We start from the raw sequence: 14,783 nt of genomic DNA, 5'->3' as shown, positions 1-14,783 counted from the left end.
TACCTGGAAAAACTCAGCAGGTCTGGCAGCATCGGCGGAGAAGAGTTGACGTTTCGAGTCCTCATGACCCTTCGACAGAACTTGAGTGAGTCCAAGAAAGGGGTGAAATATAAGCTGGTTTAAGGTGTGTGGGGGGGAGTGGTGGTTTGGGTGGGGGGAGAGAGAGAAGTGGAGGGGGTTGGTGTGGTTGTAGGGACAAACAAGCAGTGATAGAAGCAGATCATCAAAAGATGTCACAAACAACAGAACAAAAGAACACATAGGTGTTAAAGTTGGTGATATTATCATTCTTAATTAGCACATTCGTTTAGATAATATCACCAACTTTAACACCTATGTGTTCTTTTGTTCTGTTGTTTGTGACATCTTTTGATGATCTGCTTCTATCACTGCTTGTTTGTCCCTACAATCACACCAACCCCCTCCACTTCTCTCTCTCTCCCCCCACCCAAACCTCCGCCCCCCCCCCCCACCCCCCCCCCCCCCCCCCCCCCCCCACACACACACCTTAAACCAGCTTATATTTCACCCCTTTCTTGAACTCACTCAAGTTCTGTCGAAGGGTCATGAGGACTCGAAATGTCAACTCTTTTCTTCTCCGCCAATGGGTCAGACCTGCTGAGTTTTTCCAGGTAATTCTGTTTTTGTTTTGGATTTCCAGCATCCGCAGTTTTTTTGTTTTTATCCTCCAGTGTTCAGTCCAGTCTGCATGTGGCCTCTGGCAACTCTGCATGATGTTCCCCTGCCTGACTCTGCATCTCCAACATATCTCTTAGGGCCAAGTCCAGAGGCTCGCCATCTGCATAGGGCTGACCAGGGGCTTGGTCTCCAGTAATCTTCCAAACGCCACAGACCTTGGCTGTGACTTCCTCTGCCAGCTGTGGACCCATGTCTGTGATATGCTTACCAGGTTGTGACCCCAAGCCTACTCTAGGACATGGACCTACTAAGGTGAATGTGTCTGCGCTGGTGGAGGGTGCAGGTGATGATGCATCCTCCTCAGCGGTGGGGTTGAAGGTGGGGCTGTGGGTGATTGCTGGCCTTCCCCTTTTCTTGCTGGTACCCGGAATAGAGAAAAGAAAGATTTAGTGAATGCCTACACAGGCTCCTTAATTAAACCAATGTGTTACTCTGTGGGCACAGCTGACAACTGCAGACTGGAAGCATCCTCACTGGTATCACGGGGCAGTCCTATCTCATCTTCAGTACAGGCATGGTCCTGCTCCTTCCTGGCCATTTCGGAGGCCTGCTCCTAATACGCGGTGAGGACTCTAATGCCTGGAATGCCGCCTCCAGTCTTGGGCCGTTCCCTCTTTTTGTGAATGATCGTGCTCTGCAGAAAGGCAGATGTTACAAGAATATGAGGGGCATGGACAGCGTGGATAGGGAGCAGCTCTTCCCCTTAGTTGAAGGGTCAGTCACGAGGGGACATAAGTTCAAGATGAGGGGCAGGAGGCTTAGGGGGGATGTGAGGAAAAACTTTTTTACCCAGAGGGTGGTGATGGTCTGGAATGTACTGCTTGGGAGAGTGGTGGAGGTGGGTGGCCTCACATCCTTTAAAAAGTACCTGGATGAGCACTTGGCACGTCATAACATTCAAGGCTATGGGCCAAGTGCTGGTAAATGGGATTAGGTAGGTAGGCAGGTGTTTCTCACATGTTGGTGCAGACTCAGTGGGCCGAAGGGCCTTTTCTGCACTATGTGATTCTGAGATTCTGTAATTGATTGTCACCCCAATGGTTGTATGAGAACTCAGGAAGAATGCGTGCCTATGGTAGCTGCTGGGCCCTCCCCCGGTAAGTGATTAAAAAGCAGGATGTCATGCACCCGACAGAAGATTGAGAGCATGATGTGACTGGCTCATATTCTATGCACATTTCCCATCTGCTGGTGAGTGCTGCAACCCAAAATCCTGTCTTCTATCCCTCTGCACTCGCCTGATGCCCTTGTGAGTGTCACTTTGCAGTGAGTAGATGTTGCCTCTTACCCTGGGAGAGTGAAGCAGATCGTTCTTCCTCCTTCTGCACTGTTGGGTGGTTCTTTAGAGGGTCCCATGGGCCCTAACCTCTGCTGTGACCTCCATCCAGACCACTGTGGTCTGACAAGAGGGTCTCATGCAGGCATCCCGGAGAAACAGCACCTCCTACCTTTACTGGACGGCTTGGAAGAGAATCTCCAGGGAGGTTTCACCGAAATGTGGGGCCACACATTGTCTGGTCTGCAACATCCTGATCGTGGCAGAATCCAGAGTTCCTGGCCTGCAGTGAATGAACCGCTGTCTGGGTTTCCTTTAAGTATGGTGTTTGGATCTTCAGCCCCATGAGGTAAAGGTGGGGACGGCGAGTTCCTGCCTGCCCCTGCCACAAGATTCACCATGCTCCTCCTGGATGTATAGGTAATGAGCTGAACAGTGCAAGACAACATGTGGTCAGCCATCCTGCCATCACCAAACCCCACCCCCCAAGCAGAAATCACTCTGACTTCCAATCCCACCACCAAACTCAGACTCTAGAATGGATGATTCCAGCCTGTGTGGGTTTTGACTGGAATTTCTGATTGACCAATCCCTGCTGGTCAGGCCAGTGAAAATTCTGCTTGCTGTTTTAAGAGGACGTAAGTTATTCCATGCCACAATTTTGAAGATGAGCAGGAGTTCTCCCCTGGTGTCCTGGCCAATATTTATCCTTCAACCAAAGGCACTGAAGCAGATTATCTGGTCATATATTTAACTCCCGTTTGTGGGAGCTTGCTGTGTGCAAATTGGCTGCCATGTTCCCTACTTAACAACAGAGGCTACACTTTATAAAGTAATTCACTGGCTGTTAAGTAGTTTGGGAAATCCTGGGGTTGTGAAAGAGACCATATAAGGGCAATACCTTTCTTTCTAGTCTTGCAGCATAAGTAGCGAGCTCATATTAGCCGCAATCAAGCCTTTAAATGATTGACACAACCTCTGAACAACTTTCCAGTGCCGATAAGTATGGACTTAAGTGTGCAGCAGGTAAGGCTCATTCAGACAAATTATCTAAATGGCTCTGATCAATACTGACTCCTGGACATCTCTTTTTCCTATGTAATCTGTCAAACACAGCCCCAATATTCCACAACTGAATCAACCCGGGCTTGCAGATTACGCATGGCTAAAAATGAAAATATGACCAAGCTTTTTGCTAATTCCCACTCTTCCAGCAGCTTTTCCAGTCATTTCTTTGCCTCAGCATAGAAGTTGGATGTGATTTTGAGGCCAAGAAGCCAGAAAAAAAACAGCCACTTAATTTAAATTGTTTCTTTAAAAACATTTTTGGTACTATTTCAGGTCTTTAGAGCATTAAATTCTGGAACCGTATATATAAATGTCTGTAGAGACCCTGTGGCATTTGTGGCAATAAATTAATACATGACTCCAGTCATATATTTTGCGGCTACAACGATCTTAGCTGTGCTAAATGGAGGTTGAAATCTAGCAGTAACAATTGAACTCCCTGTGTGATGGCTGGCGATGTGGCAGTGCTTCACGTTCCTTTCAAATCTACTGTTTTTTTTACCTCCAATTCAAGCTTGACATCACTGCTGCTTCCTGATTTATCTCATCTTTTATGTGGCAAGATTTTTACACCCACTCACAAAAATCTAGCCCATATTTCCTTTCAACTTTGATGGACCTTGAGGCTTTATCAAGGTTTGTCAATAAAAGCCTTTGAAGTGCTTGCAGCTAATCAGAGACTAGCGTAAGAGGATGTACTGTTCCCTTTGCATATCGTGTAAATTCCAAAAGGCCTTGGGCTGGAATTCATCTGTCAAAAGCTAACTTTTTGGGCTTAATACACAGAGCTATCCAAAAAAAGCTTAGTTGCTGGCAATCTTTGTCAGACTTTCAGCTGATGTGCAATGTGAGTGTCATTCTTCTGTTTTTTACATATGCATTGCAAACCAAATTTTGTATCAACAAGCTTCTATTAGAGCTGCCAACCTGGTCATACCTCCTTGATGTAGTTGAACACTGATATCGAATAGGTCATGTTCCTAGGCCAATAGTCATTGAATCCACAAACCAATCCATGTTTTACAGCTTGCTGAACACAGCTGCAATAATACATCAGCGAGCTGATAGAAGTTTTGCGGAATACCGATGATGACAAACATAGCCGAGCATTATTATTGATTCCCACACTTCCACCGGTTTTCCCAGCCATCTCGCTATTTGTTTACTCCAGTGTAAATCAAGTATGGTCACTAAGCCAAGCAGCTGATTGTGGTTGAAGAGATAGCTTCCATTGAAAGAAAGAAAATGCATTTATACAGCGCCTTTTATGATAACAGGAGGTCCCAACCCACTTCACAGCTAACCCAGAAGGAAAAACTAGTTTGGACCAGTACTGTTATTTCCCAGTTTTACTGGCGTTCCATTTTAAAGTTTACAAAACCATTTCGGACCAGTATTCTTATTTCCCAGTTTTTACTGGCCAGAATCTTTGGATCAGTGTGTGGGGGCAGGCCCCGCTCACTGACCCGTAAAATGGCGCGCGGTGACATCGGCTGTGTATCCCGACATCACCGCGGATCATTCTGATCCTCAGTTTGGCAGGCGTGCAGCCGACTCCGCTGTGCGCCTGCCGAACTGTCAAAGGCCTATTAAGGCCATTTAAAAACTAATTAAAGTGATTAACTCAGCTGCCCGTCCAACCTTAAGGTTGGTGGGCAGGCGAAGAGACCAGGTGGCCTTCGCATTTATCATGAAATCTCATCCACGGGCAGGATGAGGTTTCATGAAGGTTTCTAAACTTCAGTAAAAATTTTTAATAAAATTCATAGACATGTCCCAGCTCGTGTGACTCTGTCACATGAGGGGATATATCTTAAAATTTTTTTCTTTCTTTATTTAAATTTTTAAAAATCAAACTAATCTCCCTGAGGCAGCTCTGTGCCTCAGGGAGATTTCCGCTCTCTTTTAAGTGCATGAGCGAAAGAGGGCAGGCCCTGACTCAGCCTCCTCCCCCAGCCCGCACAGGGAGTGCTCAGCGCTGCCGGGTGTGCGTCATGCTAGGCCTTAATTGGCCTGTCCATGTGGGCGGCGATCGGCCGCACGCCCATCTACACCCGCTCCTGCCCAGCACACCCAAGACAGGGAGAAAATTCTCCTCACTGTTTTTTCCTCCTGGGAATGAACCACAGTGCAATCACCGTTGTAACATAAGAAGCAGTGCAATCAATTTGGGCAAGGTCCTACAAACAATAATGAGATTATGACAAAATAGTCCGCTTTACTGATGACATTTGTGGGATAAGACTTGGCCAGGGAACCGTGGAATCCCCTCCTCCCACTCCTCTGTGAATAGGATCTTTAATTTCCACTTGTGAGGGCAGACTGGGCCTTAGTTTAACATCTCACCCAAAGGACAATACCACTGAGTTACATGGGGGGACATGTTTCATTACATTTTTAAGTTCTTTTTTTTTTTACAACTCTTCATCTCCCTGAGGCAGCTGTGTGCCTCAGGGTGATTATGTAGCATACACTCGCGTATACCTTCAATACTGCACTGAGTGTCAGCCTGGATTATATGCTTAAATCTCTGGAATAAGACTTGAAACCACAACCTGCTGACTCAGAGATGCAAGTGGTAATGACTGAATCAATCTTTCTTAAATAAAGTTAGTGACTTCAAAGCTGAAGATTACATACTCACAATTCAGTCCTGTGTAAATCATCCAGTTATTTGTTAACCACTTGTCCTTCAGATGGGAAGGTCACTACTCTGTAGAGGATAGTGTCATCAGCAAAAAGAACACCACTTTTGATGGGAAGTACTGATGGGGGCAGTAAACAGAGGGTAGAATCTTGCCCTTGTCGGACGGGATCGGCAGGGACAGGCTGGGGCAGTCAGGAAGGCGATTGCCGCCTGCGATGGGGGCCAAATAAGACCCACCCAGTGTGAAACGTGAGTGGCAGTGCTCAGCGCTGCCTGTGCGGGCTGGGGGAAGAGGATGAGCGGGGTGAGCATGAACTTCGTGCATGCGCGCGAGTGTGTGCTACATAATCACCCTGAGGCACACAGCTGCCTCAGGGAGATGAAGAGTTGTAAAAAAAAAAGAACTTAAAAATGTAATGAAACATGTCCCCCCCATGTAACTCTGTCATGCCGCCCGATGTCAATGCATATCATTTCACACTCAAGCAGGTCAGGTGTGTGCCCGCCCGCCAAGCTAAAAATTTTTCCAAGAGTGTGGCTAAAACATCCCTCTCCACCGGAGCCCAGTATAGTTGTTATAATAATATGGTTACATCTTAATCATGATCTGATATTTGTATTCTTTTGGGAAATTGTGCATCCGGTTCAGATATACCAACAGAGTATCAACATCCAACCATATGGACTACATTCAAAGTAATTCCATTTATTTCTTGAGAAATACTTTATCTTTCAATTCAGCACTGGATACTTTCAAACAAAATTCCGATTAAAAAAATCAATGAGAAAAAATATTTCTGCATTTTTTTTTTGCACATTGTTGTTTGAGCAAAGGCAGGATTTTCACCTGCGTGGCAGAGAGAGAAGACTGACTGCATCTAATTTCAAATACAGGTACATTCTCTCAAAAATGTCTGAAAACCAGACATTTTTTGAAAGTGCCATGCATCATCTTTTCTTACATATTTTACTCAATTAAAATGAACCTACCTGGACAATTTGGCTAGGCCTGCATTATGCCAGACTTGTCAATCCCTTCCTCACTTGCACGAAGGTCTATTGTCATGCTCCAAGCGACCCTTGACCCCTGACCTGGATTGGCCTGAATCACCCACTGCCCAACGCACTCGACCCGAACTTGGCCAAAATCCAAAATCCGGCATGGCCTCGAAGGAATGTACCTGTATCACTATCGCCACAATCAATTACATGGATTTTTGCTGCATTTCGGGTAAATCTGGCAGAGAGATCGAACATTGATAAACACCACTTTATAATCACAGTCCCTGCCTTTCCCTTTTCCTCTTGCTTCTTTTTTGATAAAACTGGTGAAAATCATAAGTTAACCTCCAGATTGTGAAATCTGAAATAAACATTTATCAGGAGTGGGTCTCCTCCAATGTTTCAGTGGGTAAATGTTCTGCACAACGCAATACACAAGTATACAGACCAGCATGGTTCCGTATCTGATTCTGCATTGACGCAACAGAAGAAGTGTTGCTAATTTTGCTGCAGTTGGAATATTTTACAGCTGGGGATCGGGAGCAGGAGGTGGAAACCAGTGGCATAGTTATCTACTGGCCTACATGCAACTGTACAAATGTCAAGCACCTAAAGGTTTCACCTGAAAAGGATCTTGCATCAGCCTCATTGGTCCAAAGTGTACTTCTGTCGATGCAACCTGAGTGGAGGAAAAGCAATGCTGTTATCAGACTGTCCAGCAGTGAAATCATGGGAATATGCTAAAGCACAGCAGTAAAACATTTGCAAATATAGTCTGTATTTTGCTGGAAGTAAATGGAAAATGACACATTCTATACTTTGCTTTGGTTTGCTATCAGTTAGATCATCGACAATCCTCACAAGGTTATTAAAGGTTTGACCAGTGCAGATGCATATTTATAATGGGAAGAATTAAAGTTCCAAAGCGTGCAAGTTCTTCCAATGTTAAAAGATTAACTTAAGTCTTCAGTGTTCCCAATGCAGTTTGTCAGCAATTTATATCGGGAATATGGCTACACGAAGAATGGTGTTTCAGCCAGCCATCTTAATAGGTAGAAAATTGAGGTGAGGGGATACATACTCCCAGAATACGAATCTCTACACTGAGAATGGTTACCTTACCTTACACTATCAACTCCTAGTTTGGAGAAAGCATTGGGCTATAAATAACACTTGGCATTTATTACTTTCATGACAGATTTTCATAACAAAAGCAGGTGGGCACTACAAGGACAGGAGTGTTGTGGACATTGAAATAATATTATAATTTAGTTTTATAAGTTACTCAAAGTTCTGTTCAAGAAAAAGAAAAAAATGTTCTGGAAACCAATAAAAAAACTACGCAAGGCACATTTTAATAAAGGTAATTCTCCTTTAAGGACAAAGTGTTATAAGGACAAACATTCCAGCTTCTGCTTTTACAACTCTATGTTAGCAGGGAAAAGTGTGTCTATAAATATAAACACATAAAGCTTTTCTACTTCATTATTAAGTGAGTTTTGTTTAACTAAAAGTAATCCCAAAATAATGCAGATGTGCTTTCATGATTGCAAGTACTTTAACCTTGATTGTTAAATATAGAGATAGTATTATACCACGTAATTGCCAGTATTCATTTTATATTACCAAACTTCTTTCAAAAAGAACAGCCATTTGAAAACCATGGGTCGCTGTGCACACTTGTTTTAAAGTTGTGGTTTGTGATTTTATTTGTGACCCCAAACCCTCTCTGTGGCTGATGAAAGCCTGTACATAACAGTAATTGAAATGCGGTGTCGGTAACCTGGGCAACAACCTAGCAGAGCAGATTTACCTCCTTTCACTGAACCTGCCCAATGTCCATTCCATTGATCAGGCAGATCCTACAGTGAGCATGCAATTGGGTTCGTCAGGTTACCATCTACTGTATGTGGTGAAGTTGAAAATAATACAGGCTGTATTACTAGCTTGTGCAGGTGGATTCAGGCCACAGCACCTGTGCTAGCAGGTTATGCTGCCCCCAAAGGGATCCAAATAGGTTTACCTCATATTGGCATCACTTAGATGCTATGAAAGCTGAGGATACCATCATCAACACTGTTATCAAAGGGGGCCATCAGATTGAATCCTAAAGATAATTTTCACCTGCGAATTATGTTTCCCAGGTGAATGTACTATCACTGTGGAACAACATTTTTCTATTAAATGGGATGGCCACTGAAATTCTGGCAAAAACCAACCATAATCCGGTTACTGAAGATGGTTATTATAAAGTCTATCCATGCCATGGCTGAACTTTTCAATATTATCTAATTTTTGTGGCTCAAAACACAATACTTGTCATGGGTGTTGATACTCCTCCCCAAAAACGTGGCTGTTGTGTCATAAGCTAAATATTCCCTCTGCTAAGAAGAACACCATGGAGAACATGGGATATGTTATACTTTTTGGCTCCATTTTAACTGTAACAATAAGGAGTTAAGAACCCGGCTGCCTTGTTTTCATAGCCCCAGCATCCACAACTCTGATATTATCCTCATTCTCTTAATTACTCAAATCTTGCTTTGCAGCAGCTGATTTGGAGATAATTGACCAGTTGTCATAAAACGTTAAATGCAATGTACTGTAACTCAAGGTACAAATAGCAAGATCTAAAATGTTTATAGAATTCTGCTGCCAACAATTAGCTCTGGCTTGAATCAAAACAGATTCGCCAATGGAAGATCTTAAGGCCCCCTTAACCAACAGCAAGTCCTTTTTCCTTTCACTCATCTGGTCGAAAGCTCCTTGTCATGCAATGGGGACAGGAATGTTTGTGGCTCATCTTGACCTCCACGCATTGTACTTACACAGTGAGTTTAAATCAGACCGTATGAATATTTCTCAATTGCCATGTCTGATGCTCCTTTCCCTAGCACAAACACACTGAAGCTAATTGTAGGGCCCTATTTGCTTTCCAATTTAGAGTCAGCTAGCTCAACAGCACAGGTTAGGGATCAAACTCTGGTGCTCTGTCCTGTATGACTCAGCATGGTTTTGACATTTTTATATTTCAAGCACAGGCCCTTACCATAACTGGAAACTGGAAGGTAAATGAGTTACTTAAGTATTATTTTGTTTAAAAAAGATAATTTTTTCCCCCAATTTCCAGTTCTCTTGAAGGGCCCACCCAAAACATGAGTCATTTTCTCTTTTCAGATGCTGATGCTTGCCATCTATTTCCATTCTGATTTTACTTCCAATTTCCAACATTTGCAGCTCCATTTTACTTTTCAGTGTTTTATATTAGTTTTGAATTAGTGAGAGTTTGGAGAGGCAGTCATGATAATATCATCATATCGCTAATAACATTAGTTAATACATTGGTTTAGCAGGCCAAGGTGAAACATTGCTTTATGAATCATTATTTGTATAGGAATAAATAATGACAGGAATCTAACTCACTGGCATTGCACAATGTCAATAATATCAGCAAAGTGCTGGCTGATTTCTGCATTAGTGTTATGCTAAATTTAATATTCACAGAATGGCCTCAATAATGCATTTTACCACAGGTTTATTTTGTCGCAAATTTAAACGTTCTTTTTGAACAACTGCTTTAACTAACTGAAATAGTTTATCCTAAATAAAGGACAATTGAGGACTGAAGTGGGAGTCTCTTAGTTGAATTCACCCAACGCATGCTGAAGGAATGTCTTCATGAACGTCAATAAGTCTTTCACGTGTACATGATGAAGACAGAAGTGACAGTGGATAAAAAGGCAGTATTTATTTTATAATGTTTTCCAGTTTCCTTGGTACTGGTGCAGTTTCAATCTCTAGTTTCTTAAATTGCAAAGTACTGTAAGCAGATCGTGCACTAGCTTTGTCAGCAGTTCCCTTGAATACCCAGTCACTGGGGCAAATACCTGGCTTGGTTAAGACCTGGGACTTAAGCGTGTGATAATTTGCGAGCCCCATTTTGCAGGTGTAACTGCCTCCTCCATTAACATTTAGATTTTCTTCTCCTCAGTACTTCCCTTATCTCTTTACGAAGTGACATTATACTACAGCTTTTGCATCAATGTGAATTGATGCAAGACTCATTATAACTGAGGAATCAGGTCACTGACCTGACAACCAGGAACTCTATAACCAAAAGCTGGGAAATGGTGCCCAGCTCACATCATTTGGTCTTCACCCTTGTGTGGTATAACTCCTGTTCAGTAAAAAGGCACATTTTGTATGTGCCCAGGGCCAGGCAGATCGTTGGACTTGACAATCATAAAATTGTTACATCACAGGAGGCAGGGTCTGTTGTATCTGTGCCAGCTCTCTGCAAGAGCAACTCAGATAACCCCATTCCCCACTCTTTTCCCATAGCCCTGCAAATTTTTCTCTTCAGGTGCTTATCTAACTCCCTTTTGAAGGCCTCGATTATATCTGTTTCCATTACTCTTTCATGTCGTGTGTTCCAGATCTTTTGCCAATCCTCTTAAATCGGCGTCCTCTGGTTCTTGACCCTTCTGCCAATGAGAACACTTTTTCTCTAGTTATCATGTCTAGACCCTTCATGATTTTGAATACTTCCATCCAATCCCGACTCCGTCTTCTCTAAGAAGAATGACCCCAGCTTCTTCAATCAATCCACGCAACTGAAGTCCCTCATCCCCTGGAACCATTCTTGTAAATCTTTTCTGCGATGCTGAAATCTTTTTAATGTGAGGAGTGAAGCAACACTTACATCATAACAAAACAAACTTGAATTCATTTAATGCTTTTAAGCTGGAAAAATGTCCCATGGAACTTCATAGAAGATGGACATGTGGAAAGCAAAGATGTTAGGAAAGGCTGACAAAAGCAAGTGTGTTTTCAGGAAGCATTTGTAGGAGTGGTGACAGCAAGTGAGGCAAAGGTGTTTAGAGAGGGTGTGCGCAGAGTAAGGCAATGATAGGAGAAAAAGAAAGACTTGCAGTTATATAGGCCGGAACTTTCCGGCCCCATCATGGCAGGTTCCCCTGCGGTGGATGTGTGAGACATTTAAATGCCGGTTGACTTCAGCGGGATTGGAAGATCCCACCGGCGGGAGGGCCTGGAAATTTCCAGCCAAAGTCTTTTTCATGACCATTGGACATCTCAAAGAGCTATAGAGCCAGTGAAGCACTTTGAAGTGTAGTCACTGTTATAATGTAAGAAAAGTTGCCGACAATTTGCGTACAGCAAATTCCCACAAACAACAATGTGCTAATGACCAGATAATCTGTTTTTGTGACTTTGTCTCAGGGATAAATATTGACCAGGACACTGGGGATAATTCCCCTGCTTTTTGAAAGTGTGCCATGGAATCTTCTACATTCACCTGCGCGGGCAGATGGGGCCTCATTTTAACACCTCATCTGAAAGGTGGCACCTCCGACACTCCAGCACACCCTCAGTACTGCTCTGTGACAGCCTTAATTTCTGGGGTGGGACTTCAACCCAGAAGCTTATGACTCAGAGGTGAGATAGTGGAAAGTGCTGTCACTGATGGTGAAACATTAGAGGTTGGCTACTCTTGATCCTTATCACACTGAGCTCACTATGAGGCACAGCTAGTGACCTAACTCAGACCTACTGATTGCAATTAGGGCTGAATGCTCATTAGCATTTGACATAAAAGGCAGAATTTTATGTTCCCCCACCAGCAGGTTTGCACTGTGGGGGGGGGGAAAGGGGTGTGGTGGGTGACCTGTAAAATTCCTCAGATGAATTACTCACTGGGTTCCTGCCTCTTCTGCAATTTTACGGTGGAACGGATGAAACCCAGGTCGGTTAGCCCAGCCTTTCCCCCAATGACCCCCTTAAGTGGCGGACTAATGACAAGCTTAAGGGTCATTTCTCACCCACCCTGGCAAGGGGAGTTCAGGAGCAGGGAGGAATCCTAGAAAGTGACCCTGCTCAGACCAAGGATGAAAAGGGGGAGAAGGGCACCACCAACAATAGCCTCCTTTCAATATCAGGCAACACTCCCAACGTGTCTGCCCCCTCTGGGTGCTCCCTCCCTCCACCAGTATCTCCACCAACACCCCTAACCCCCTCTATCCACCCCCCTGCCTGCCATGAGACCCCTCCAGGCATCTTGGACTCCTGGAGCTAAGACGCTGGGGACCATTTACAGTCCCTGTCCTGTCCACTGCAGCTTCTGGTGCTGTTGAGACTGGAGAGCTGCCAGCCAATCAGATTGGTTGGCAACTCTCTGAGGCAGGACTTCTTCATGACTGAGGGCAGAATTCCCATCTCCAATTAAAGCTTTTCAAGGTGTTAAATGGCCGTGGGGCAGCCAATATCAGCAGAGATGTGTTCCCTACCAATTCTTCAGGTGGTGTGGTTTCCTTAAAAAAGCTGGCCAAAATAGCATCTTTAATCTTTTGATCTCCCTATTTCTTCACCATTTTGCTTCTTTTACTTTTCTTTCTACCGAAGCTGTGTGAACTGAAAACTCCTTGGTCTCTATCCTGCTGAAATGCACTAGAACGGGACTTAAAAATGAAAGGAGGGTGGCCCCATCAGATATTCTAGGGCCAGCTAACTTATATAATGGGAATGTTGCAAAGGTGGGACTGCTCCCATTGGCAGAGGAGATACATTAGGGGAACACAGAATATTCAGGAAGGTGATGAAGCAAGGCCACAATTTCTATATTTAAATAGTTCCATGTAGCTAAAGGGCTGAGCAGGCTCTTGGGAGAAAGACTGAAATGGTTGAAACTACAGAAAAAGACAAGCAACCAAAGATTTCAGAAAGTGATATGGAAATGCTTCTAACCCAATAAGCAAGGATGCAATCATTGGAAGAAGCCTTTACACAGAACAGCATGAACCACATGGAAGGATGTAACTGTGCTGTGTGCAGCTCCTCCATAAGCTTTGGAGTGTTCAGAAGAAATTTAATGATCTTGCACAGTCAGCAAAGGTAAAAGTGTCTTCAGATGAATAAAAAAGCAGATAATTGAATCACAGAGAAGCACATAGGTACTCCCTTGAATAGCAGACAAGGACTGCCCATCAGGGTAGCACCTGACATCTTGTTCCTTGTCCCAGATACAAAGTCATTTGGTAGCATTCATATTAACTGTCTTCATTAACTGACACTGAAGACTCACAACCTAAGTCCTTGATCCAACGCAGCTTTCATTACTATCATCCATTCCTATCATGTATTCCTCCTTCAGGAGAAAAAAGCACACAGGCTACTGGAGAAGGACATTCCAATATCCAACATTTGACAACATGACAAGAAATAATGGCCATAATTGGCATCCAATTGATCCTGGCATTCTGCATGGGAATCATTGTTTCTCTAGTGGACTTATGACAATACATGCCAGTTTTTAATTAACGTTCCTACATGTTCTTCAATCTCATCATTTATTACCACATTTCTCATAAGGAATCCACAAAATAGCTGATGAAGATGGAATGCTAAGCGCATCAAAGTGAACAGTAGTGCTTTTTCCGCAGGCCAAGAGGGAGTGGAAAAGATTTCTAAAGTACTTTTCCTGGTTTCACAATAGTCCTGAAGGACTTTGTCAGCCATTAATCAGCAAACCACCCATCCCCGTCCCCTTCTGAAAGTTACCTGAGAGCCGCTGCCAGCAAGCCAGGTCCAAACTGAAACACTGGTAATGGCTGAGCTGCCTCTGGAGGTGCGACAGGTACCAGCAACTTGCCAAATTATTCATATGAGGCCCAAGGCCCAATTTAAGGCAAGCCTTGTGCCATGTGAATGGAATATAAAAGTAAGAACTGCTACAGTTGCACAGTTGACGAGACCACATCTGGAGTACTGTGTACAGTTTTGGTCTCTTTGGTGCAATTTGAAAGGGACCAGTAGCAAAAATAATTGACTGTTGGAACTGTTTGGGCCGCTAATCTGGATTGAACAGTATCTTCAGAAGCCACAAGGGTTCATCTATGGATCTCTTCAGTGAATCTGCGGGGTGGATTTTAACCCGAAGATGGTTTCCAGCGAGAAACCGGGTTGGTAAATTAATTTCCTGCATGCCTCTTGGTGGAATGAAGCAAGGCCATCTCTGAAAAATTGAGTAGCCCTGGGAAGCCTGCCACCATTCCGGTAGGTGTGGCGCTGAGAGTT

General features: G+C 43.8%; 1 protein-coding gene across 2 annotated transcripts in view; it reads right to left on the bottom strand.

Annotated features, from left to right (window-relative positions):
* Positions 1-14,783, bottom strand: part of pde8b (phosphodiesterase 8B) — a 359,526-nt gene that overhangs the window by 130,553 nt on the left and 214,190 nt on the right. For both annotated transcript variants that reach the window (XM_041186070.1, XM_041186069.1), the window contains exon 2: positions 7,315-7,371. In XM_041186070.1, the coding sequence (XP_041042004.1) occupies positions 7,315-7,371 (57 nt within the window). The remainder of the gene's footprint in view (positions 1-7,314; positions 7,372-14,783) is intronic.

Source organism: Carcharodon carcharias, chromosome 4 (assembly GCF_017639515.1).
Source record: "Carcharodon carcharias isolate sCarCar2 chromosome 4, sCarCar2.pri, whole genome shotgun sequence".
NCBI classification, from domain to species: Eukaryota; Metazoa; Chordata; class Chondrichthyes; order Lamniformes; family Lamnidae; genus Carcharodon; species Carcharodon carcharias.
The sequence above is the reverse complement of the archived record's forward strand: the minus strand, read 5'-3'. Positions and strand labels throughout refer to the sequence as shown.